This window comes from Anomaloglossus baeobatrachus, chromosome 4, assembly GCF_048569485.1.
Source record: "Anomaloglossus baeobatrachus isolate aAnoBae1 chromosome 4, aAnoBae1.hap1, whole genome shotgun sequence".
NCBI classification, from domain to species: Eukaryota; Metazoa; Chordata; class Amphibia; order Anura; family Aromobatidae; genus Anomaloglossus; species Anomaloglossus baeobatrachus.
This window is the reverse complement of record NC_134356.1, coordinates 456,174,557-456,200,978: the sequence shown is the minus strand read 5'-3', so window position 1 is coordinate 456,200,978 and position 26,422 is coordinate 456,174,557. Positions and strand designations below refer to the sequence as shown.

General features: G+C 45.8%; 1 protein-coding gene across 2 annotated transcripts in view; it reads right to left on the bottom strand.

Annotated features, from left to right (window-relative positions):
* SCAMP5 (secretory carrier membrane protein 5) overlaps nt 1-26,422 on the bottom strand; it is an 85,098-nt gene that overhangs the window by 23,432 nt on the left and 35,244 nt on the right. For both annotated transcript variants that reach the window (XM_075345653.1, XM_075345652.1), the window contains exons 2-4: nt 14,325-14,384; nt 12,952-13,080; nt 9,139-9,295 (exon numbers count right to left, since the gene is read on the bottom strand). In XM_075345653.1, coding sequence (XP_075201768.1) covers nt 9,139-9,295; nt 12,952-13,080; nt 14,325-14,331 — 293 coding nt within the window. In that variant the 5' untranslated portion in view covers nt 14,332-14,384. The remainder of the gene's footprint in view (nt 1-9,138; nt 9,296-12,951; nt 13,081-14,324; nt 14,385-26,422) is intronic.

The window sequence follows — 26,422 nt, the reverse complement described above, 5'->3', positions numbered from 1 at the left end:
TCTACTCTAATTTTACAAGTCTTTTCTCTGGAATAGGGATTTTGTTTAACTTGCTCAATCAAGCTGGCCACCATTTTGCTAAACTGTAAAGAGAGGGCAAAAAGATTAAGAAAACAAAATGAAAAATAAACCCCTTACACTTCAATGCTCACTTGTCAAGGCATCCCCGCTGCCTGCCGTCAGGACCTCACAGACGTATTTCCGCAGTCACCAGTCCGTGTTTTCACTGTAGAACAAGGCGTCTGGCCACAACCAGGCCTCGGAGGTCACAGCACATTGTAATATCATGATGCGCTGTGACCTACAAGCCTGGTTGTCGCCAGACGTCCTGTTCTACAGTCAAGACACCAGCGCACAACTGTACGGAGGGGGGGGGGGGGGAAGGGGGGTGGAAGGGTTAACAGGGAACATTCAATTCATGGAGCATAACTTGTGTTTGCCGAATTCAAATTTTGTCACTTCAGCTCACCTCTAGTGGTCACACCCAATACTGATTTTATTTGGATTTCTATTTTGTTCATCCCCTTTTCATATTGTTATTATATTCACACAAAAACTCCTAGGACATAGAAAAATGCTATATTATTATCTTTTAACATCCTGTCAATTTTCCATTTTTTCCTGCCCTTCTTCCAAGAGCCGTAACTTTTTTACTTTTCCAGCAACATGGCCATAGGAGGGCTTGTTTTTTGCAGCACCAGTTGTACTTTTGAATGAAACCATTAATTATACCATAAAGTGTACTGAAAGAAGGGAATTTTGTTTACTTACCGTAAATTCCTTTTCTTCTAGCTCCAATTGGGAGACCCAGACAATTGGGTGTATAGCTACTGCCTCCGGAGGCCACACAAAGCACTACACTTAAAAGTGTAAAGCCCCTCCCCTTCTGCCTATACACCCCCCGTGGGATCACGGGCTCCTCAGTTTTAGTGCAAAAGCAAGAAGGAGGAAAGCCAATAACTGGTTTAAAAACAAATTCGATCCGAAGGAACATCGGAGAACTGAAACCATTCAACATGAACAACATGTGTACCCGAAAAAACAAAAATCCCTAAGAAAACAGGGCGGGTGCTGGGTCTCCCAATTGGAGCTAGAAGAAAAGGAATTTACGGTAAGTAAACAAAATTCCCTTCTTTGTCGCTCCTAATTGGGAGACCCAGACAATTGGGACGTCCAAAAGCAGTCCCTGGGTGGGTAAAATAACACCTCGTGATAGGGCCGAAAAAACAGCCCTTTCCTACAGGTGGGCAACCGCCGCCTGAAGGACTTGTCTACCTAGGCTGGCGTCCGCCGAAGCGTAGGTATGCACCTGATAATGCTTGGTAAAAGTGTGCAGACTCGACCAGGTAGCCGCCTGGCACACCTGCTGAGCCGTAGCCTGGTGCCGTAATGCCCAGGACGCACCCACGGCTCTGGTAGAATGGGCCTTCAGCCCTGAGGGAACCGGAATCCCAGCAGAACGGTAGGCTTCAAGAATTGGTTCCTTGATCCACCGAGCCAGGGTGGATTTGGAAGCTTGCGACCCTTTACGCTGACCAGCGACAAGGATAAAGAGTGCATCCGAGCGGCGCAGAGGCGCCGTGCGGGAAATGTAGATTCTGAGTGCTCTCACCAGATCCAACAAATGCAAATCCTTTTCACATTGATGAACTGGATGAGGACACAAAGAAGGTAAGACGATATCCTGATTGAGATGAAAGGGGGATACCACCTTAGGGAGAAACTCCGGAATCGGGCGCAGAACCACCTTGTCCTGGTGAAACACCAGAAAGGGAGATTTGCATGACAGCGCTGCTAGCTCGGACACTCTCCGAAGAGACGTGACCGCTACTAGAAAGGCCACTTTCTGTGAAAGGCGAGAAAGGGAAACATCCCTCATAGGCTCGAAAGGCGGCTTCTGGAGAGCAATTAGAACCCTGTTCAGATCCCAGGGCTCTAACGGCCGCTTGTAAGGAGGGACGATATGACAAACCCCTTGCAGGAACGTGCGTACCTGAGGAAGTCGTGCTAGGCGTTTCTGAAAAAATACAGATAGCGCTGAGACTTGTCCTTTAAGGGAGCCGAGCGACAAACCTTTATCCAAACCGGATTGTAGGAAAGAAAGAAGAGTAGGCAATGCAAATGGCCAGGGAGAAACTCCCTGAGCAGAGCACCAAGATAAGAATATCTTCCACGTCCTGTGGTAGATCTTGGCGGAGGATGGTTTTCTAGCCTGTCTCATGGTGGCAATGACCTCTTGAGATAATCCTGAAGACGCTAGGATCCAGGACTCAATGGCCACACAGTCAGGTTCAGGGCCGCAGAATTCTGATGGAAAAACGGCCCTTGGGACAACAAGTCTGGTCGGTCTGGTAGTGCCCACGGTTGGCCTACCGTGAGGTGCCACAGATCCGGGTACCACAACCTCCTCGGCCAGTCTGGAGCGACGAGGATGGCGCGGCGGCAGTCGGACCTGATCTTGCGCAGCACTCTGGGCAACAGTGCCAGAGGTGGAAACACATAAGGTAGCCGGAACAGCGACCAATCTTGAACTAAGGCGTCCGCCGCCAGAGCTCGGTGATCGTGAGACCGTGCCATGAAAGCCGGGACCTTGTTGTTGTGCCGGGACGCCATTAGGTCGACGTCCGGCATCCCCCAGCGGCGACAGATCTCCTGAAACACGTCCGGGTGAAGAGACCATTCCCCTGCGTCCATACCCTGGCGACTGAGGAAGTCTGCTTCCCAGTTTTCCACGCCTGGGATGTGAACTGCGGATATGGTGGATGCCATGTCTTCCACCCACGTCAGAATCCGCCGGACTTCCTGGAAGGCTTGCCGACTGCGTGTTCCTCCTTGGTGGTTGATGTATGCCACCGTTGTGGAGTTGTCCGACTGAATTTGGATCTGCTTGCCTTCCAGCCACTGCTGGAAGGCTTGTAGGGCAAGATACACTGCTCTGATTTCCAGAACATTGATCTGAAGGGTGGACTCTTGCTGAGTCCACGTACCTTGAGCCCTGTGGTGGAGAAAAACTGCTCCCCACCCTGAAAGACTCGCGTCTGTCGTAACCACCGCCCAGGATGGGGGTAGAAAGGACTTTCCTTTTGACAATGAAGTGGGAAGAAGCCACCACCGAAGAGATTCCTGGGCCGCCTGAGAAAGGGAGACGTTCCTGTCGAGGGACGTCGACTTCCCGTCCCATTGGCGGAGAATGTCCCATTGTAGTGGACGCAGATGAAACTGCGCGAAAGGGACTGCCTCCATTGTTGCTACCATCTTCCCTAGGAAGTGCATGAGGCGTCTCAAGGGGTGTGACTGGCCTTGAAGGAGAGATTGCACCCCTGTCTGTAGTGAACGCTGTTTGTCCAGCGGAAGCTTCACTATCGCTGGGAGAGTATGAAACTCCATGCCAAGATATGTTAGCGATTGGGTCGGAGTCAGATTTGACTTTGAAAAGTTGATGATCCACCCGAAACTCTGGAGAGTCTCCAGCACGAAGTTCAGGCTGTGTTGGCATGCCTCTTGAGAGGGTGCCTTGACCAGTAGATCGTCCAAATACGGGATCACAGAGTGACCTTGAGAGTGCAGGACTGCTACTACTGCTGCCATGACCTTGGTGAAGACCCGTGGGGCTGTCGCCAGCCCGAAAGGCAGAGCTACGAACTGAAGGTGTTCGTCTCCTATAACGAAGCGTAGAAAACGCTGATGCTCTGGAGCAATCGGCACGTGGAGATAAGCATCCTTGATGTCTATTGATGCTAGGAAATCTCCTTGAGACATTGAGGCGATGACGGAGCGGAGGGATTCCATCCGGAACCGCCTGGTTTTCACGTGCTTGTTGAGCAGTTTTAAATCCAGAACGGGACGGAAAGACCCGTCCTTTTTTGGCACCACAAACAAATTGGAGTAAAAACCGTGACCTTGCTCCTGAAGAGGAACAGGGGTCACCACTCCTTCTGCCTTTAGAGTGCACACCGCTTGCAGAAGAGCATCGGCTCGGTCGGGAGGTGGAGAAGTTCTGAAGAATCGAGTTGGAGGACGAGAACTGAACTCTATCCTGTACCCGTGAGACAGAATGTCTCTCACCCAACGGTCTTTGACCTGTGGCAGCCAAATGTCGCCAAAGCGGGAGAGCCTGCCACCGACCGAGGATGCGCAGAGAGGAGGCCGAAAGTCATGAGGAAGCCGCCTTGGTAGCGGGTCTTCCGGCTGTCTTTTTTGGGCGTGACTGAGCCCGCCAAGAATCTGAGCTCCTCTGATCCTTTTGAGTCCTTTTGGACGAGGAGAATCGGGACCTGCCCGAGCCTCGAAAGGACCGAAACCCCGACTGTCCCCTCCTCTGTTGGGGTTTGTTTTGTCTGGGCTGAGGTAAGGATGAATCCTTACCCTTGGACTGTTTAATGATTTCATCCAAACGCTCACCAAACAGTCGGTCACCAGAAAATGGCAAACTGGTTAAGCACTTTTTGGAAGCAGAATCTGCCTTCCATTCCCTTAACCACAAGGCTCTGCGTAAAACCACGGAGTTGGCGGACGCCACTGCCGTACGGCTCGTAGAGTCCAGGACAGCATTAATCGCGTAAGACGCAAATGCAGACATTTGAGAGGTTAAGGATGCCACCTGCGGAACAGATGTACGTGTGACCGTGTCAATCTGTGTAAGACCAGCTGAAATAGCTTGGAGTGCCCATACGGCTGCGAATGCTGGAGCAAACGACGCGTCGATAGCTTCATAGATGGATTTCAACCAGAGCTCCATCTGTCTGTCAGTGGCATCTTTAAGTGCAGCCCCATCTTCCACTGCAACTATGGATCTAGCCGCAAGCCTGGAGATTGGAGGATCCACCTTGGGACACTGGGTCCAGCCCTTGACCACGTCAGGGGGAAAGGGATAACGTGTATCCTTAAGCCGTTTGGAGAAACGCTTATCTGGATAAGCGTGGTGTTTCTGGACTGACTCTCTAAAGTCAGAGTGGTCCAGAAAAGTACTTAATTTACGCTTGGGATACCTGAAATGGAATTTCTCCTGCTGTGAAGCTGACTCCTCCACTGGAGGAGCTGGGGGAGAAATATCCAACATTCTATTGATGGACGCTATAAGATCATTCACTATGGCGTCACCATCAGGAGTATCCAGATTGAGAGCGGTCTCAGGATCAGAATCCTGATCAGCTACCTCCGCCTCATCATACAGAGAGTCCTCCTGCTGGGACCCTGACCAGTGTGATGAAGTCGAGGGCCGCTCATAGCGAGCTCGCTTAGGCTGTCTGGGACTGTCGTCCGTGTCAGAGCCTTCACCCTGGGATGCATGGGACACCCCCGGAGCCCGGAGCTGTTCCAACTGAGGGGGACCAGGGAGCAATGATTCAACAGTGCCCATGGTCTGAGTTACTGGTCTAGACTGCAAAGTTTCTAGAATTTTAGTCATAGTCACAGACAATCTATCCGCAAAAACTGCAAACTCCGTCCCCGTCACCTGGACAGTATTCACAGGTGGTTCTCCCTGGGTCACCTCTAGCAGAGGCCCCGGCCGAGCAAGTGCCACAGGGGCCGAGCACTGCACACAATGGGGGTCAGTGGAACCTGCCGGTAGAGAGCCTCACATGCGGTACAAGCAGCATAGAAAGCCTGTGCCTTGGCACCCTTGCTTTTTGCGGATGACATGCTGTTGTCTCCTCTGAGCAATCTAGGAGGGTATATAGCCAAGAATCACCAGCGACCGTACAGTGCAATGTATAGCATGCAAGCATAAAAATACAAATGTACACTTCGGCACTAGTGGGGTCAGCACCAGAGTTGCCGCTTACCGCCCGCTGAAACGCGGGTGTGTGATCGCCAGAATCCCGTGTCTGGGTCTCCCAGAACTTGTCTCCCCTCTCCAGCTCAGACTGCACACAGGAATGGCTGCCGGCGTTCTGTGAAGAGGGGCGGACCGTGGGCGTGCCTCAGACAAAGTGCGGGAAACTGGCGTCCCACTGTGTCCAGTGTGAGGGCTGGAGTATGTAAAGTAGACTCCAGCCCTCTGCGCTGATGTTCTGTACAGCGTCCCGCCCTTCCCCTGACTGGCAGGCCTGGGGGCGGGAACGAAGCGAAACTAGGCCGCAAAAGCCGGGGACTCGAGTAATAAGCGCGGCCGTCATATATGCACGGCCAGCGCGGAAGTCCCCGGCGCACCACAAGTCCCAGCCGCGCCGCAGCGTAAACTGACAGCAGCGGCCGGCGCGGCAGTTCCCAATACATTAACTCACTCAGCAGAGCTGTAGTGAGTAGTGGCACAAGCGCGCAGCGCTGTTGTCCCCGGCGCACTAACACACCCAGCAATGCTGCAGTGTGTCTGCGCGCGGTCTGTACGGGGACACAGAGTACCTTGACGTAGCAGGGCCATGTCCCTGACGATACTCAGCTCCATATCCAGCAGATTCCCCAGCGGCTGTGGATGGAGCACGGTCTCAGTGCCTGGAGACCGGTAAAATCCCACTTCACCCAGAGCCCCAAGGGGGATGGGGAAGGAAGCAGCATGTGGGCTCCAGCCTCCGTACCCGCAATGGGTACCTCAACCTTAACAAACACCGCCGACAAAAGTGGGGTGAGAAGGGAGCATGCTGGGGGCCCTAGTATGGGCCCTCTTTTCTTCCATCCGACATAGTCAGCAGCTGCTGCTGACTAAACAGTGGAGCTATGCGTGGATGTCTGACCTCCTTCGCACAAAGCATGAAAACTGAGGAGCCCGTGATCCCACGGGGGGTGTATAGGCAGAAGGGGAGGGGCTTTACACTTTTAAGTGTAGTGCTTTGTGTGGCCTCCGGAGGCAGTAGCTATACACCCAATTGTCTGGGTCTCCCAATTAGGAGCGACAAAGAAAACAGGAATAAATTCCAAGTGTGGTGAAGATGCCAAAAAAGGGAAATTCCACAATAGTGTTTTTATTATTTATTTACCAGGTTCATTATATGGTAAAACGGACCTTGCAATAAGATTCCCCAGTTTACTATAAGTATGTAGACACCAAACATGTATAGTTGCTTTATTTTTTTTATTTATTTTTTTTAAAATTTAATTGGTGAGGAAAAAAAAAAATGGTGTTTTTCCTCTTTTTATCGAGACCAGTAACATTTTCATTTTTCGGAATCTTGGGTTGTGCGATGGCTTATTTTTATTACCCTGAGCTGATGTTTTGATAAAAAACATTTTTGGGTAGATGCAATGTTTTGATAGCTTTTTATTGCATTTTATTGCAATGTTGCAGTGGCCAAAAACCCATAATTCTGGCGTTTTTATTTTATTTGTTATGCCGTTTACGGATCAGATTAATTTATTTTATATTTTGATAGATTGGACATTTCTGAGAGCGGCGATACCAAATATATTTGGGGTGGGTTTTTTTTTTGTATTTTCAAGGGGGTGGGTTTGAATGTTGTTTTTTTCCCCTTCTATTTTTAAAAACTTTTCCCCTACTTTTTTTTTTTATTATTATTTTTGCTAGTCCCCTACGGGTATTTGAAGCTGCTAGAGCAGAGTATCAGAATTCCTCTGTACAGCAGAAATATTGACTTCTTATAACCACTGGATCAAGCCAGCGTTCACAGGTAGTTAGTCGTCACAGAAATTGGGGTCATTAGCTGACCCTTGGCTGTCATGAAAATCCATCGTTGCCTGGCAATCACGTCATGGGGCCGCCAATGGGAGTGGTGAATGGCACCCTCCATGGTGGTGCGTGTTAAATCCCCCTGATTAACAGCAGGATTTATATAGCTAACAGCGGGGGGGTGGATCACCGATCTGCCCGCCGCTGTTAGAGGCACATGTCGGGTAAACCGATCAGCTGACACGTGCAGGGAAAGATGCGGGCTTGGTGTGAGAGCCCACATCAAAGCGAGGGACACAGCCTATGACGTACCAGTATGTCATAGGTCGTGAAGACATTAACAGAATGGTGCGACATAAAATGTTAAAAGGTTTTTTTGCGTTTAAAAATTATTTTTTATTTTATTTTTTTTAAACCTAAAGTGCAGGTATTTTGCACTTAAATATTTATTAGAATTGTTGTTTGGTTAGGCTTTTTGCAAACCTTTTGATTCCTTGGATTTCCAATTTTGATACAATCTGTGTTCGTAAATCAGCTAACAGGAGCTCAAAAAAAGAAAAATCAAAAAGAGGTACAAACTATTCTGTCAGATCATCATAAGCTTGCTGACGGATTCTGAGTGAACTCACTCTGCAGTCAGCAATAAACAGAGAAGCGTAGGCGGTAGAAAGCAAATGAAGGAAAATGTTAATATTGAGATGACAGATTCTCCTCCTGCACTTCTTAGTACAGCCTTCATCACAGACTGCATTGCCTTCTTCACAAAATGTGACGAGCTGTCCATTAGACTCATCCAGTTGGAAAAACACTTCACACGGGAAAGCTGCTTTTCTATTGGAGGAGGCTGATCACATGCTCCTCCGCCAACTGCCATAAGGACTGTAGAGGTGTGCAGTCCATCATAGAAGGAAGCTCTAACAAGTGAAGGAGGAGAACCTATAATACTTATATAATTGTCGGTGTCACAAACCATCTGTTAAAGGGAACCTATCACCGGATGTTTATAATTCTCACCCAAAGGTCGGTGCAGAGCAGACTGGTCGGATGTGCGTATCCGTTCTCCGGGCCTGCGCCTCCTCTTTCGGCCATCTTTGTGCTTCTTCTGAAGCTAGTGTGGATGATGCGTTTTAAGTCATACACACAAGCCGACATGGAGGTCCTGCGCAGTGTGTGCTGAGTAGGGCAGATCAAAGTATTTTAGTGTGCCTGCACGAGACCTCAATGTCGGCTTGTGGGTATGACGAAGAACACATCATTCACATTAGCTTCAGAAGAAGGACAAAGATGGCCGAAAGAGGAGGGGCGGACCCGGAGAATGGAGATATCCATCTGACCAGTCTGCTCCGCACCAACCGTTAGGAGAGTATTATAAACATCCGGTGACAGGTTCCCTTTAAGGAGCCTTGCAGTTTCAGAATCCACCTTCTCAAAACTAGTGACATAGCTCTTATGTTGAAACTATATTTAAATTATGATTGGCTACATGAAGGGCATCACTGTTGTGCATGAATGAATGAACAAAGGAAACAATTGTTAATGTTTAACTAGATTTACATAGGCAGATAGATACTTACTTGAAAGCTTTGTAAATAGGTCTGAACCAGCACACATAGGAGCAGGGAGTGAAAAGGATGAGCCATAGAAACGCCAGGCCGAAATTCACAGCTGAACCTCCTCCAATCATCCACGCTAAGCAGCCAATCAGATTCACCGCCAGTGTAATACTGTTCACTGCATGCACACATGGGGTCACCCAGAGGCACACGTGCAGTAAGGAGAAGAGAGCCAGAGATCAGAGTGAGGTTGAAGAAAGCCAGGGTAAAGGAGATGGGATCCACTAACTTCTCAAATTACCTTCTAATGCAGAAACTATCATTTTACAGAGAATCTGTCAGGCCGATCCAACACCCCAGATTATATGGTGATGTAGCTCCATGAAGGATAATGTCATCTATACATTTATGTAAATCGGTAGCTCCCTGACCACCCCCATCCGGAACATGGGTGATAACTTACGGATTGGGTCCAACTGCTAGGAGCAGCATGAATCGGCAGAGTGAGGAAGTTTCACCCCAATGGGGTACGTTTCTTCGCCGCTCCATTCATTCTCTATAATGCTGCCAGAAAACGCCAAGCAGAAGGATCGACGGCCCTATAGAGAATGCATTTAGCGATGGTTGAGTGTGCACCTTGCCACTCCAGCAGAGCGGGATGCTTTTATCCCCAATGCAATGATCGATGCAGGTTTTAGTAGTCATACCCCAACTGATCAGTATCATCACGTTCTGTATATAGGTGAAAAAGGGGTTATCTGGTGAAACCATGTTAAGTGTTTCGGGAGTGTCAAAGCACTTTCCCAAACCCCCGATTCCTTGGCTCTTATTCCCTTCCCACCGCCACCATCCTCTGTGAAAACAAGTAGAGGGCAGAGAGCTGTTAATCAAAGGAAACAAATAGAGCCAGTAAGGCCGAAGCTCAGTCAGCGCTCTGACACTTCTAGAGCATTTAGGTTGGCCACTACTTTAACACTGATAGCCTATCCTATTCTTAGGATAGATCATCAAGGTCTAATCGACCGGGGTCCGACAACCGTCACCCCCACCGATCAGCTGTTCTTGGACTGGATGCCCACAGCTGACAACCGGATATACTCAGTTCCGGAGCTGTGCAGTCAACCGATAGCAGCCAAGGCCAGATAATGCACATCCGCCTCCCATTCAAAAATCAATAGGAGGCGGATGCTCAGTACGTGGCCACTATCAGAAGAGAGGGCAGCTCTGGAACTGAGCATTTCCGGCTGCCTGCTGCCGCAGGCACATAGAACACCTGATCGAGAGGGGTGCCGGATTTCAGAACCCAACCGATTAGACATGGATGACCTATCCTAAGAACAGGCCATGACTATTAAAGTAGTGGCCAACCTCTTTAAGGCTCATTTGCATATGAAGTAAAACAGCAATGTTTCAGTCTGGGAGCAACAGATTGCATAAATAAAAGTATGGATGACATTAACTTTCAGATATCAACATAACCATATGACTAACTTGAGGTGTGCACTGTTCTAGAAGATTCCCTTTACGCTCAGTTAGTGGTGTCACAGTTCATAGTTCATAATATAGATTTATGTGCTGAAAACCTTCGTGTAAATGATATATGGATGTGAGTGTAAGCAAGATCACACAATGGAGGAAAAGTAAGGCTTTGCAGCACAGTGGGGGCTAATGCACATGCTATACTTCTTGTACACTGACCCATATGTTACTTTATCTGCCCACAGTAAACCGTATACAACTATACATGCTGGGTTCCCCATAATGGAAGATACAGACTTAGGCTGCTTTCACACCTCCGGTTTCTGCAATGCGGCACAATCCGGCACTTTGCAGGAAAATCGCAACCGTTTTTTTTTTTTGCTGCCGGTTGCGTTTTTTCTGCATAGACTTTAATTAGTGCCGCATTGTGCCGCATGGCCTTGCGTTCCATCCGGTTTTTGCCGCATGCGGCAGATTTAGCCGATGTGGCGGCCGGATGGAACGTTGCCTGGCACGTTTTTTCGTGCGGCAAAAAAAAAAACAAAACGCATCGCGCCGCATTCGGCCGATGCGGCGCATTTTTCAATGCATGCCTATGGCGGCCGGATGCGGCAAAAAACGCATCCGGACGCCGCATGCGGTTTTTGCTACTGCGCATGCTCAGTAGCATGCCGCAAGCGGCAAAAACCGGACGGGCCGCATGGGAAAAACTTATGCAAAGGATGCAGTGTTTTCACCGCATCCGTTGCATAGCTTGCACAGCCGGATTGAGCCGCACAGCTCAAGCCGGATGTGTGAAAGCAGCCTTAGGAAACATCTTCACTAATATGACTGGGCCTTACATACAATTGGTAAAATTGCGCAATCAAACCAAGTATATGAGCAGGATCCTGCACAACATCGAAGACACTACCAGAGCTATGTACCAAGGAAAGTACTCAGGTGAAAGTGTCAGCATAGGAGGTTTGTTTTCCTAGTAATGTACATGGAAAAAATGTACCGTAAGTACAAACCTGCTTTCTCACACCAAGGACTCGGTCTACCATAATAGTACACACTACAATATTTACTCAGCGTCTATTTTTCATCCCCCAGACAAGACATAACTGAGAACCAAAGCTGATCAACATGATGGAAAAAAAAATTGTAAAATAGAAACTTCTCCCTGGTTATTCAGCATACAAAGCCCCATGTCTGTCCAGTCTAGATAATAACTGTTCCACCCAATATCCAACGTGTAGGTTAGATACACAAAATTCAGCTAATTAAATAGCTTACCAATAAAGCACATCTCAAGTGACTAAACAGAATATAGGCTATTCTAGCCTCTACAAGGGAAAACTATATGATATAGGCCATCATGCTAAAGCCAAAAGAAGTTAAAGGGGCTTTATGATATTACATATCCGCAGGGTGGTGTGACACACCCAACACCCTCACAAATCAGCAGTTACCAGCTCCAACAGTATATAAACCGTGCACAAAGCAGAACACACAGCGCCGTAGACCGATTAGTGGCTTCTCAGAGCTGAATGTGGCTCGTGACCCTCTCTCAGAGCGGAATGTGGCTCGTGACCCTCTCTCAGAGCGGAATGTGGCTCGTGACCCTCTCTCAGAGCGGAATGCGGCTCGTGACCCTCTCTCAGTGCTGACTGCGGCTAGTGACCCTCTCTCAGAGCTGACTGCGGCTAGTGACCCTCTCTCAGAGCGGAAAGTGGCTCGTGACCCTCTCTCAGAGCGGAATGTGGCTCGTGACCCTCTCGCTCAGCTGACTGTGGTTTCTGACCCCCTTTCTCAGCGGACTGTGGTTTCTGACCCTCTCTGAGCTGAATGTGGTTTGTGAACCTCTCTCAAAGCTGAATGTGGCTCCTGACCCTCTCTCTCAGCTGACTGTGGTTTCTGACCCTCTCTCTCAGCTGACTGTGGTTTCTGACCCTCTCTCTCAGCTGAATGTGGCTCCTGACCCTCTTTCAAAAGCTTAATGTGACTCCTGACTCCCTCCAAGCTGAATCTGGCTCTCAAGGTCAGATAGGTCGGGGACAACTACTTTACAGCATGAATAGTGTGATCTGCTTACACCCCCATGCATGTGTACATGAAAAAAGGAATGTAGCATTGCATGAACTTTAGCAACATCACTACCACAACATTCTGAGCCTTGGTAAATTCTCAATATGCAAAAAGGCTATTTATGTAAAGTTTCATGTTTTTAAAGGAAATCCTGTACATAAATATCCAACCGGGAGAATATCTGCATCTGTCATGGATCCCATTTCCTTTGCTAAGTTTTACTGGAAGCATGTAAAAACTGTGATTAATAGGTGTGATGACAGTTTACAAAGGCGGCATACTTACGCATCCATAGATAATAGAGACGCTTGGTCGTGGTACGATGTTGGTCGGGAATATCAGTCTCAAAATCTTGATAGAAGCAGGGTTTTAATGGTATGAATCGAGGCAGCGGTGGGAAGTTATTCGGTTTTTCTGCATGAAAATCAAAGAGGGTACATAAAGATAGTGATGTGAGTTATGGTTATCGATGATATACCGACACAGAACCCCATATAATGTGCCATATTAGAGAGTCTAAATCTGTAGTCGAGTGCGCTATATATTTGATTATGGATTTGAGAGATGAGGAAATCTATCACCCCAATGCCTGCTGGAATACCTCTGCAGCCTCTTGCGATTTGTAGGTGGGGAAGATTGGATAGATAGTGGAAAATGCAGTCACCAAGAGAAAATGAAAGCCAGAGGTTTTCAGGAGGAAAAAAGTTCAGTACGATTCATTCCAGAGCAGCTTCAGACACAGCTTGCTGCATTGTTAGTAGTGGCTCACCACAACTGATTGACAACTTGGTTGGCAGAGCATCTCAGAGCGAGCTATTTGTAATTCGGTGCATTTACTGATGAAGTGGGGTTGTCACTTCGAAACACATTGAATACATTTTTTTCTATTGTATCAAATACTTATTACATGCAATAAAAAGCAAAATTATTTAAAAAAAAAAAATCATACGATATGATTTTCTAGGTTTTTTATTTTTGTTCTGTGTCACAGTTGTCGTGGGGTTTGTGTTGCTGCAGGAGGGACTTGTGCACTTCACAAAATAGATGACATCATGAGGAAAGAAGAGTATGTGGCAATACTGAAGTAACATCTCAAGACATCAGCCAGGAACCTAAAGCTTGGGTAGAAATGGATCTTCCAAATGGACAATGACCTGAAGAATACTGCCAAACTGGTTACAAAGTGGCTTAAGGAAAATAGTCAATGTTTTGGAGTGGCCATCACAAAGCCCTGATTTCAACCTATTGGAAATTTATGGGCAAAGCTGAAAAGGCCGGTGCGAGCAAGGAGACCTACAAACAAGGCTCAGTTATACCAGTTCTGCCAGGAGGAATGGTCCCAAATACCCACCAACTATTGTGAGAAGCTTGTGGAAGGATATCCAAAACATTTGACTCAAGTCATACAGTTTAAGGGTAATGGTACCAAATACTAATGAAATGTATGTAAACTTATGACTTTGCAGAAAGTAATAAAAATGCCTTAAAACATTCTCTCTTAATCTGACATTTGGCAAGTGTGTGTGTGTGTGTGTGTGTGTTTTTAAATTATTACAATATGTATATATGTATAGATGAAAATCCTGGATAAATTCCGAGAACAGGAAAATGGTATGTTTTCTATTTGCAGTAAGGTGGAGCCATTTTTAGTATCTTACCAGACATGGCGGTAACTGTAGGTCTGTAGCTTGATCCTTTCTTTGAAGGTTACAGAAAGCCTATGGGAACATTAAAGATAAAGCAAGAATTTGGTTACACGTCAATGGTTAAATGAGGAGCGGATGTACAGTAAGTTTTGCTACAAAGGCTTTTTTTTATTAATCTCTTCTAGCTTAGGTATAAGCAATACTGAATTTCTGATCTTATTCTTCAGAAAATCCTAGTCCCCCACTCCAAAAAAATAAAGAAAGAAATAAAGGCAATGATTTTAGGGTTGATTTACTTAATTTATTTACATGGTTTTCACAGGAAAACTTTATTTAAGTTGTCTATAAACTGGTAAAAGGTAATATATAGTTCTGAGGATGAGGTTCTCTCTTAAACTAGAGGATGCAGTTCAGCCTTATAAACAGCTGGAGAAAACCACTGACTCAGGATAGATATCCAGAGAAGGAAATGATTCTGCACATGAAGGGATTTAGCAGCCAAGGGTCATACTAAGGCTCTAATCATCAAAGATATTATGGCAGAATTCTGGCAAATCATAGCGTATTGTGCAAAGGTTTAGTGACTTTTGGTGCTTTCTTGAGAGTTCTGCCCAGTGCCATCAATATTGGCGGAGTTGGGGCGGGGGAGTGACACCACGGCTCCACTCATTCATTAATAGCTGTGGCGTACCTTATGCCATTCCGTGACATTTGTAAGATTTGTGGCAAGGCAAACGCTACTTTTCAGCTGCAAGCCTCTTAAAGGGAACCTGTCACCAGATTTGCTGACTAAGCTGCGACCACCACCAGTGGGCTCTTATATACAGCTTTCTAATATGCTGTATATAGGATCCCAGGTGGCTGTGTAGAACGTAAAATCAATTTATAATACTCACCTAAACGGTCAGGGCAGTGCAGACTGGTCAGTTTGGCGTTTCCGTTCTCCGGTACCGCCGCCTTCTCTTTCGGACATCTTTGTCCCTCTTCTGAAGCTTGGGTGCATGACGCGTCCTACGACAGCCACAGTAGCCGGCATTGAGGTTCTACGCAGGTGCACTTTGATCTGCCCTTGGCAGGGCAGATCAAAGTATTGTAGTGCGCCTGCGCGGGACCTCCATGCTGGCTACTGTGGATGACGTAGAACACGTCATGCACCCAGGCTTCAGAAGAAGGAGGACAAAGATGGCCGAAAGAGAAGGTACCGATACCGGAAACACCCATCTGACCAGTCTGCACCGCAACACCCCTTAGGTGAGTATTATAAAGAAATTTTTAGGTTCTACACAGCAGCCTGGGCTCTTATAGACAGCTTTCTAACATGCTGTATATAAGAGCCCACTGGTGGTGGCTGCAGCTTCTAGTCACCAAATCTGGTGACAGCTGCAGAATGGAGTTTTTGCCTTCCTCCCTGCTCCATAGACTTTATGGTGAAGTTCTCACTGAGAATTAAGCGTTTTTGATATTATAGTTTTTCTTCACCATTTATACATCTAATAGCTAAATTAGGATATTTGCACTATTTTATAGCTTTTATTTTTACTTGTGTTTTTAAGGCTGTGATTTGTCTCTCTTTGATAGGTCATGTTTTAAATAAATCTGTTCATTTTCGAAACCTCCAGGTATTTGGCAGACAAATTTGTAGGGTCAAATATGCATTAAAAAAGCATATAATAAAAACACTCAAACGCAATTAAAAATAAAAAACAAAAACATACTTAATAGATGAAGAAATTGTGCAACATCAAAAACTCACCTAAGGCTACTTTCACACTTGCGTTCAGCGCAGTCCGTCACTATGGAGAAGAGCGCAGTCCGTTAACGCACTGCGCTATTCTCCATAGACTTGTATGGACGACGCACTGTAACGCAAGTGTCAGCGTTGCATCCACTGGACGACGCAGCGTCATTATTTTGACGCTGCGCCGGGCGGATCGAACGCTGCATGTAACGTTTTTTTGAGCAGCGGAAACCTTTATTTTTCACTGTGCATGCTCTCTTTTTTTAATCAATCACAAACTTTATTTTATTTCTCGGTGGCCGAACGTTCAGCTGATCGCCCGGCCGTCGGCATGTCAGGGCACTCGGCTGAGCGCCCGGCCGCCGGCATGTCAGGGCACTCGGCTGAGCGCCCGGCCGCTGGCATGTCAGGGCACTCTGCTGAGCGCCCGGCCGCCGGCATGTCAGGGCACTCGGCTGAGCGGCTGGCCGCCGGCATGTCAGGGCACTCGGCTGAGCGCTCGGCCGCCGGCATGTCAGGGCACTCGGCTGAGCGCTCGGCCGCCGGCATGTCAGGGCACTCGGCTGAGCGCTCGGCCGCCGGCTATTAAGAGCAATCAGCTGATCGTTCACCCTTCGTTGTGCCACAAAAGGCAACGCATCCGTTGCATCCATCACACAACGCAATGCTACGGAAGCCGTCCAACGCAAGTGTGAAACTAGCCTTATACTCATGGTTGGAATGTAGCTTTAGTGGCTGAAGAACATCATTTCTCTGATGAGTTAAATTACAAAGTTTTTTTACATTTGCCTTTACTAGTGATTGAGTTTCTACAAAAGGACAGTGACTATTTAATAATTGCTGATTAGCAACAGTCCCTTAAAATAGTCAAATAGCCAGTAAAAGTGACAACTGTTCAGAGTGACCATAATGGGACCAGCCATAAACCAACACCATATGTGCAGAACAGAGCAGGGGGATTGATTAAGCACAGATAACCCATTCACAGAATGGTATGTGCATTACATAATGGTACATTATATAGTATGGTGACTGCAAAGTACAGCTAGCACTATTAGGCAGAGCTCGTGCAGTGAGAATTTAGTTTTTGTACATATACTGCTCAAAAAAAATAAAAGGGAACACCCCATAAAATACCACATCCTAGATCTCAATGAGTGAAATATTCCAGTTGCAAAGCTTTATTCATTACATAGTGGAATGCGTTGAAAAAATAAAAATGATCAATGTAAACCAAACAATATCCCGTGGAGGTCTGGATATGGCATGATAGTCAAAATCAAAGCGGAAAATCAAATAACCGAGTGATTCAACTTCAGTGGAAATGTCTTGAGACAAGGAAATGAGGCTCAGTAGTGTGTGGCCTCCACGTGTCTGTGTGCCCTCCCTACAATGTCTGGGCATGCTCCTGATGAGGCAGCGGATGTTCTCCTGACTGATCACATCCCAGACCTGGATTAAAGCAGTCGACTCCTGGACAGTCCATGGTGAACTGTGGCATTGGTGGATGGAATGAGAAAAGATGTCCCAGATGTGTTCGATTGAATTCCAGTCTTTGGAATGGGCAGGCCAGTCCATAGCATCAAAGCCTTCATACTGCAGAAACTGGTGACACACTTGAGGCACATGAGGCCTAGCATTGCCATGTATCAGAAGATACCCAGGGCCCAACTGCATCTACATATGGTCTCACAATGGGTTTGATGATCCCATCCCAGTACCTAATGGCAGTCAGCTATCTCTGGCGAGCACATGGAGAGCTGTGTGGCCCTCCAAAGAAATGCCTCCTCCCACCATTATTGACCCAACTCCAGCTAGGAAGAGTCAATAGGCTTCAAATATTACTCACCAGATATAGTAGAACCATGTTTGGTATAAAACTCCAACTAGGAGGATAGACTGGGATATTGACAGCTTACCTACCTAATACTGACAAGTCCATCTTGCTACTCAAGGCTAAATATTTAGAACATTGCCATCAGACTTTGCCCAATTATGCCATCTTACCACTCCAACAATGAGGATTAATTTGGACATTGAAGGTTTAACATTTCAATGTCTCCATTACAGTCCTATGATCCCAGACTTTGAGGATTAATTGGACTTACAACGGTGTTATTCAGCTTAGAGCAACCCATGTTCATCTTACAATTCCAACCAAGAAGGATAACTGAACATAGATGTTTGCCAACCTAAATGCCGATCAGTCCTTTCTATGACTACAATTAGGAGAATCAACCAGACTTCATTGGCTTAATTTGGCTTAGCGCCACCATATCCATCCTGCAAATCCAACTAGGAGGATAAACTAGGACATAGATGGTATCAACTTAAATTGTTGCCCGTCTACACCGTGTGTTGAATTATTAGGCAAGTTGTATTTTAGAGGATTTTTTTTTAATTATTGATCAACAACTATGTTAAAAATCAATTCAAATATCAAAGCTTAATATTTTTGGAAGTTGGAGCGGTTTGGTTTTTTTTTAGATTTGGCTATCTTAGGAGGATATATGTTTGTGCAGGTAACTATTACTGTGCAGAATTATTAGGCAACTTAATAAAAACCAAATATATTCCCATCTGATGACACTCAACAGCCTACCATCCATAGACTGTCAGTTGCTTGATCTGTTTACGACCAACATTGCGTGCAGCAGCCACCACAGACTCCCAGACACTGTTCAGAGAGGTGTACTGCTTTCCCTCCCTGTAGATCTCACATTTTATGAGGGACCAGAGGTTCTCTAAGGGGTTCAGATCAGGTGAACAAGGGGGCCATGTCATTATTTTTTCATCTTTTAGACCTTTACTGGCCAGCCACGCTGTGGAGTACTTGGATGCATGTGATGGAGAATTGTACTGCATGAAGGTCCCACAAGTTCATCTTTGATGATACCAGCCCATACCAGTACCCCACCTCCACCTTGCTGGCGTCTGAGTCGGAGTGGAGCTCTCTGCCCTTTTGATCCAGCCTCTGGCCCCATCCATCTGGCCCATCAAGAGTCACTCATTTCATCAGTCCATAAAACCTTTGAAAAATCAGTCTTAAGAAATTTCATGGCCCAGTCTTGATGTTTTATCTTATGTCTCTTGTTCAAAAGTGGTCGTTTTTCAGTCTTCCTTACCTTGGCCATGTCCCTGAGTATGGCACACCTTGTGCTTTTAGATACTCCAGTAACGTTGCAAATCTGAATATGGCCAAACTGGTGGCAAATAGCATTTTGGCAGCTTCACGCTTGATTTTCCTCAATTCATGGGCAGTTATTTTGCACCTTTTTTGCCCAACACGCTTCTTGCGACTCCGTTGGCCATTTGCCATGAAACGCTTGATTGTTCGGTGATCACGCTTCAAAAGTTTGGAAATTTCAAGACTGCTGCATCCCTCTGCAACACATCTCACAATTTTGGACTTTTTAGAGCCCATCAAATCTCTCTGCTGACCCATTTTGCCAAAGGAAAGGAAGTTACCTAATAATTAAGTACACCTTATATAGGGTGTTGATGTCATTACACCACACCCCTCCTCATTACAGAGATGCACATCACCTGATTTACTTAATTGGTAGTTGGCTCTCAAGCCTATACAGCTTGGAGTAGGACAACATGTATAAAAAGTATCATGTGATCAAAATACTCATTTGCCTAATAATTCTACACACAGTGTATTTTATGACTCTAGACAGGGAAAATTAACTGGACCTACTCTGGTTTCATTAAGATTAGCACAGCCATGTCCAACTTACAACTCCAACTAGGAGGATAAATGGGAACATAAATGGCTTACCAAATTGAATTAGAAAAGGAAGGACTGTTCTGCACCGCCACAACCAGCCTGACAATAGTCCTGGGGGGAATGGATATCTCACGAAAACCCCATTTCACTCACCAGTCCTGGGTGCGTGTTGAAATGATAAAGAGCCTCAATATAGCCATAGTTAGGAGAATGAAACAACCGCACAATCAAGCTCAGATCCGGTAAAAAACGTCATCTTTATTTTACAAATTGGTGCATATAAAACTCAGGGTGAAGACCGGGTGCAGGTCCTACCAGGACGACAGCCGTTTCGCGTATAATCTATAATCCACCTGGACCTGTGGAAGCGTGATTATGCGCGAAACGGCACCCAGTCTTCACCCTGCGTTTTATATGCACCTATTTATAAAATAAAGATGAAGTTTTTTACCGTATCTGAGCTGGATTGTGCGGTTGTTTTATTCTCCTAACATTGGCTATACCAAATTAAATGCTGAACAGTTCAATTTACGACTCCAGACTTCGGAGGAATAACTGGGCTTATAACGGTTACATTTGATTTAATGCAATATACAAATCCTAAGTAGAGACTGAATTCATACTTTACCAAGCTCAGCTCAATTGGGCAGAGAGCAAAAAAAAACTAAAAGAGAAATACACCAAAATCATATTGTGCGACAGTGTTAAAAAAAAAAAAAAAAACACATACAAAGGCCACATCAAGCCACATGGCAGAGGTTGTGGGCAGCCAACACGAGGCTGCAGGCCCGACGTCAAATATGATGCAATTTTCCCATTTTAACATTGCAGTACTCACCTGGGTCACCGTACTCACTGCAGTTTTTATAGATTGCTATAGAAAGCCCTAAAGGATGCTTCATGATTCACGGCTGCTTTAGCCATGCGCTCAAGGATCCCTTGTCTGAAGGACAGGAAACCACATTGAAGGATCAAGTGGGAGTTGCCCTTTTTTTTTTTTGCTCTTTGCTTCCTGTTCAATGATAGCACCTGAGAGAGAAGGATCTACCCGGTCATGGGTGATGGGGAAAAGTCGATTACTATAGGCAATAGGATTTTCCTGAACCCACAACAGAGCCTGCAGCGAGAGAGAAGATCGACCCTTCAAGGACAGGAAAGCTACAGAATAAAAGGGAGAAGCCTCTCCAAAGTATCAGTGGTTTACAAAGCATGAGAGGACACTACCTCAGCAGTTAGGGTACTTTCACACTTGCGTTCAGCGGAGTCAGTCACTATGGAGAATAGTGCAGTCCGTTAACGCACTGCGCTATTCTCCATAGAATTGCATGGACGACGCACTGTAACGCAAGTGTCAGCGTTGCATCCGCTGGACGACGCAGCGTCGTTACTTTGACGCTGCGTCGGATGGAAAGAACGCAGCATGTAACTTTTTGAGCAGCGCAATCCGTAGGATTTCACTGCGCATGCTCTTTTTTTTAAATCACAAACTTTAATTTTGTCTCTCGGTGGCCGAACGTTCAGCTGAGCGCCCGGCAGCCGGCATGTGAGAGCGCTCAGCTGAGCGCCCCCAGCATGTGAGAGCGCTTCAGCTGAGCGCCCGGCAGCCGGCATGTGAGAGCGCTCAGCTGAGCGCCCCCGGCATGTGAGAGCGCTCAGCTGAGCGCCCGGCAGCCGGCTTTTAAGAGTGATCAGCTGAGCGCCCGGCCACCGGGTGGACCACCACATGGGTTCATACCAAAAGGGAACAATATGAGCTGCCATATCGGCCACAATCTTTGTAAAAATCCAAGGGGCCGTTCACAATCCAAAAGGGAAGGGCCTGACACAAAGTGCTGAATATCTACCTTTATGCTTAGATCAATCCTCAGGAAATGTTGATGTTTAGTGCAATCTGAATTTAGAAGCTTTACGGCTGATCTTATGGGCTCCATCTTGAAAGATTTGATTCTCAAGCATCTGTTTAGCATTTTCAGGCTTATGATTTCCCTGAAAATCACATCTAGATTTATTTTTTTTATTACTAAAAAGGAGTGTTGAGCAGAACCCCGTCCCCTCACCTTGTCCTGGGATTTCTATCAAGACTGATTTTGTTATTTAATAACTCCAGAACTTTTTCCTCCAGAGTCAGCTGTTACCTCAGAGAACTCCATGCCTTTGTTACCACAAACGTCTGTGGGAAGGGGGAAGGGGTTCAGCGAGAACCTCCAGCTTTAGGCCAGTTTCTATTATGCCGAGATTGAATCCAGCCGTTTGATGAAATTAAGCCCAGGCAGGAAAAATAAGAGCGTCCAACTGTTCATTCTCAGAAGACAGTTCTTTGGACATGGAACCCCTTTCTTTTCCTTTGGTCCTCCCATTTGTCATTGTCTTATGAGAGTCTTTTACAATTGTATCTCCTCCTACGAAAGGATCTTTCATATCGGGGACATACGAGATTAGGGAACGCCTTCTTTTTTCTCCCCACTACTTTTTCCCCCTGATAACATTAAATACAAGGCGAAAAGAACCCTGACCAGTACCTCAACCATAGGAGGCAACAAGCCGCATTAACTAGGGCAGGAGATCTGGCTGCTACTGAACTGTGTCTGCTTAAGCATCTGAACCCCAAAAAGGAAAAAATGCAAGGCCAATAATAAAATATTACATTTTTATTGTTAAATCATTAAAATGAAAACAAATAGGGAAGAGACCGCAGATACATGGTACATAAAAAAAAAAAAAAAAAAACAGACGGACACCTGACATAATAATTAGGTGAAAAAAAGATTTAGATCCTGTAAATACATAAAGAGGGGTATACATATATGGTATATACAAGAGGTCAATATATCTGCACAATATGTATAATCACAGTGAATGATGTAATCAATTTATATATAAAAAATATATTAATACGGCAAAACACATCTTTATGTAGAGGATATCCAAAATCAAACTATCCCCTTGAAAACATATTTAAGAGACGTGCTCATTGACCAAAAGGATACACCATATATTAAAACCTCATGCATTCAAAGTACATCACCTAAATTAAGTATATACAACCGCAGAGTCCCACCTCACTCGACGCACATTTCGCACAGAAATGCTTTGTCTCCAAGAACATGATAAATACTCTCCTTCTGACATTAGCAGCTATTTTGAATCTGAAGATACCCCCCACCCCGGTTCTTTTTCCTTAGTCTCCCCTAACCTCTTTAGGGTGAGTGAGGGACTTAAGGAAACTTTTTACCACCACTTTAATTAGAGATCTGATATCTGAGGTGAAGCTAGGGAATTCCCAGATTGTTTTATCTCTATGCAAGCCTGACAGTCTCTTCTCTCATGTACCAGGTAGCACATATATCCTAGGTTTTTCCTAACAAGGAATAGGACAAAAAATAACCAAAAAAAACCCAAACATATTACAAGGTGTACATTAACAGAGGTCACTTACCCACTCAGAAGCTTTTAGATACCAGATTAGGAAAAGGAATAGTCTCTTACGAATGATCCCCCCTGAAAGCTGGGGATTCATTCATCCTGCTGGTCAATATACCTTTGTCATTTGCTGCTGTTGTGGCTGAAGAGAGTCCTGCTTAGCTGCTCTTCTGCTGGGGCTGACCACTGCTACAATCGTACAGCACAATACCCCGATCCAGCAGCTGGTCTTTTAAAATCTAGTGCCACCCCCAGCAATACCTGGAAGTTGATCAATTCACTTCTGGTGACCTGAACGTTACAGGCGCACTCGTCATCAGGGCGCGCCTTCACTATCTGGCGCATCCTGTGCACATTTCAGATAATGCTGTGAGCGGTGGCCACATGGATTAACCATGCTGCCACCACTTACCCACTCACCAGCCATCTTCCCCTGGGGAATAACTGTGGTTCTTCAAGGACCCACTTGCTCCAGCCGCAGCAGTACCATACTGCTTCTGATAGCAGCCGGGGAGGGGTGGGGGACCAAATTGAGTAGTTTCCTCATTCTCCATATGCCTTTCCACACCTTACACGTTTCAGAGAAAAAAAACTCCTTAATCATGGCAATGCCTATAATTAAGGAGTTTTTTATCTGAAACGCGTAAGGCGTGGAAAGGCATATGGAGAGATTTTGTTGATCCATTAACATTATTTTAATGTGACCTAATAAACCAAGATTTTTAAAGACAAAGGTGCTGGATTTGTTTCCCTCCCTGTTTTTCCTTCTAATGATTGGATCAGTAAAGGGCAGAGAGCTCCACTCTGACTCAGACGCCAGCAAGGTGGAGGTGAGGTACTGGTATGGGCTGGTATCAAAGATGAACTTGTGGGACCTTTTCGGGTTGAGGATGGAGTGAAGCTCAACTCCCAGACCTACTGCCAGTTTCTGGAAGACAACTTCTTCCAGCATTGGTACAGGAAGAAGTCGATATCGTTCAAGAAAAACATGATTTCCATGCAGGACAATGCTCCATCACATGCATCCATCTACTCCACAGCATGGCTGGCCAGTAAAGGTCTAAAAGATGAAAAAATAATGACATGGCCCCCTTGTTCACCTGATCTGAACCCCATAGAGAACCTGTGGTCCCTCGTAAAATGCGAGATCTACAGGGAGGGAAAACAGTCCACCTCTGGGAACAGTGTGTGAGGCTGCTGCACGCAATGTTGATCGTAAACAGATCAAGCAACTGACAGAATCTATGGATGGTAGGCTGTTGAGTGTCATCAGAAAGAAAGGTGGCTATATTGGTCACTAATTTTTTGGTGTTTTGTTTTTGCATGTCAGAAATATTTATTTCTAAATTTTGTGCCGCTATAATGGTTTACCTGGTGAAAATAAACAAGTGAGATGGGAATATATTTGGTTTTTATTAAGTTGCCTAATAATTATGCACAGTAATAATTACCTGCACAGATATCCTCCTTAGATAGCCAAATCTTATAAAACCCCACTCCAACGTCCAAAAATATTAAGCTTTGATATTTATGAGACTTTTAGGTTGATTGAGAACATAGTTGTTGATCAATAACAATAAAAATCCCCTAAGGCTATGTGCGCACGTTGTGTAATTGCATGCAGTTACGCTGCGATCTGCACCACAGCGTAACTGCATGCGTCCTGCGTCCCCTGCACAATCTATGAAGATTATGCAGGAGCCGTGCGCACGTGGCGTATTAGAGCTTAAAAGTCCCGGTATACAGTATAAAGTTTAAACCACGTATAAACAACTACTATTTTTAACAAAGGACATATACTGTATATAATAGGCATTCAGAAAAAAAAGTTATATCCTAAAGTAAGAAAAAAGGTAATGGGACTTCAGCTTATCATAGGCCACTGCGCTCCAGGACTTGCAGGTGCTCGTAGTCCTCCAGGCCGGCCAGGCTGGAATACAGCTGAGAAGAAGTGAAGGGTGGACCCAGCACCACAATCCAGTATATTAAAATATCAAAAATGTATTAGATATTAAAAAATCCAACGGATCCAAAACTTGAGAGAACACGCATAAGGGCACCTTACGTGTTTCGGACAATAAGTAAAACCAAGTCCTTAATCCTATGATTAGGAGATGTAGATTTGCAGGAGGTGCACATCTGATGCTGAAGTTTTTTTGAACCAGATTTAAGCACCAAGTTTCCAAGTTGTGTTTTTTTTTTGCATTTTTGGACCAAGGGATACAAATTTGGTGCTGAAATTTTTCCACCATATTCCTGCACCCGATTTACACCTCCTGGCAAAAAACGCATCACTACAGCATCTTACCACATGCGGTGGTGATGTGTTTTTTTGCCAGGAGATGTAGATGGAGTGCAGGAATATGGTGTTAAAAAATTAATCATCAAATCTGCATCCCTTGGCAAAAAACCTGCGGTTTTCTGCCAAGAAAGGTCACCTGAGGTTAGGTTACCTGCTATCACAGGTGAATGACCATGGGAAACTTCAACTGTGACCGCAAATGACCAGAGTGACGTCACTGCGCAGCTCATTCATTCTCTGGCGCTCACAGCGGGTAGTCATGCTCTATGGTGCTTACTGTGACTTAGATTTTGCAGAGCCAGGATGGCTAGTGTAGATTACTTCGGACCTGCACGGGTGTTTCGGGGTTTAATAAAGTGGTGAAAGGATTTTTTTTTTGTATTTTATATCAAATAAAGGATTTTTTTGATGTTTGTGTTTACTTTCATTTACAGATTAGTGATGCGGGTGTCTCAGATGCCTGTGCCATCACTAATCTAATGGATGCGGCAATTCCAGGCGGCTGGAGGCTGATATTTTTAGCCTGGACCTCCCCAGCCGGAGAATACCAGCCCTCACTTTACCTTGGCTGGGTATCAAAATTGGGGGGAACCGCATGTCTGTTTTTAAATTATTGAAATAAAAATAAAAAAAAAAAAAAAACTGCATGCAGTTCCTCTTTTGATACACAGCCAAGATAAATTGTTTTACCGTATTTATTTTTATACCGGATATACTGACGGTAGATGCTAGAGCAGACCTGGGCAAGGGGCGGCCCGCGGGCCACATCCGGCCCGCCTACTCTCTGTGACCGGCCCGCCTGGCTCAGGGCGTCCTTGCTGGCCGGTCACTGATGAGAGCAATCTGACCTGTTGACGGAGCTCCAGGCTCCGGGAGGCCCGTGTTCAGATTGCCCTCATCACATGCTGCGTGCCGTG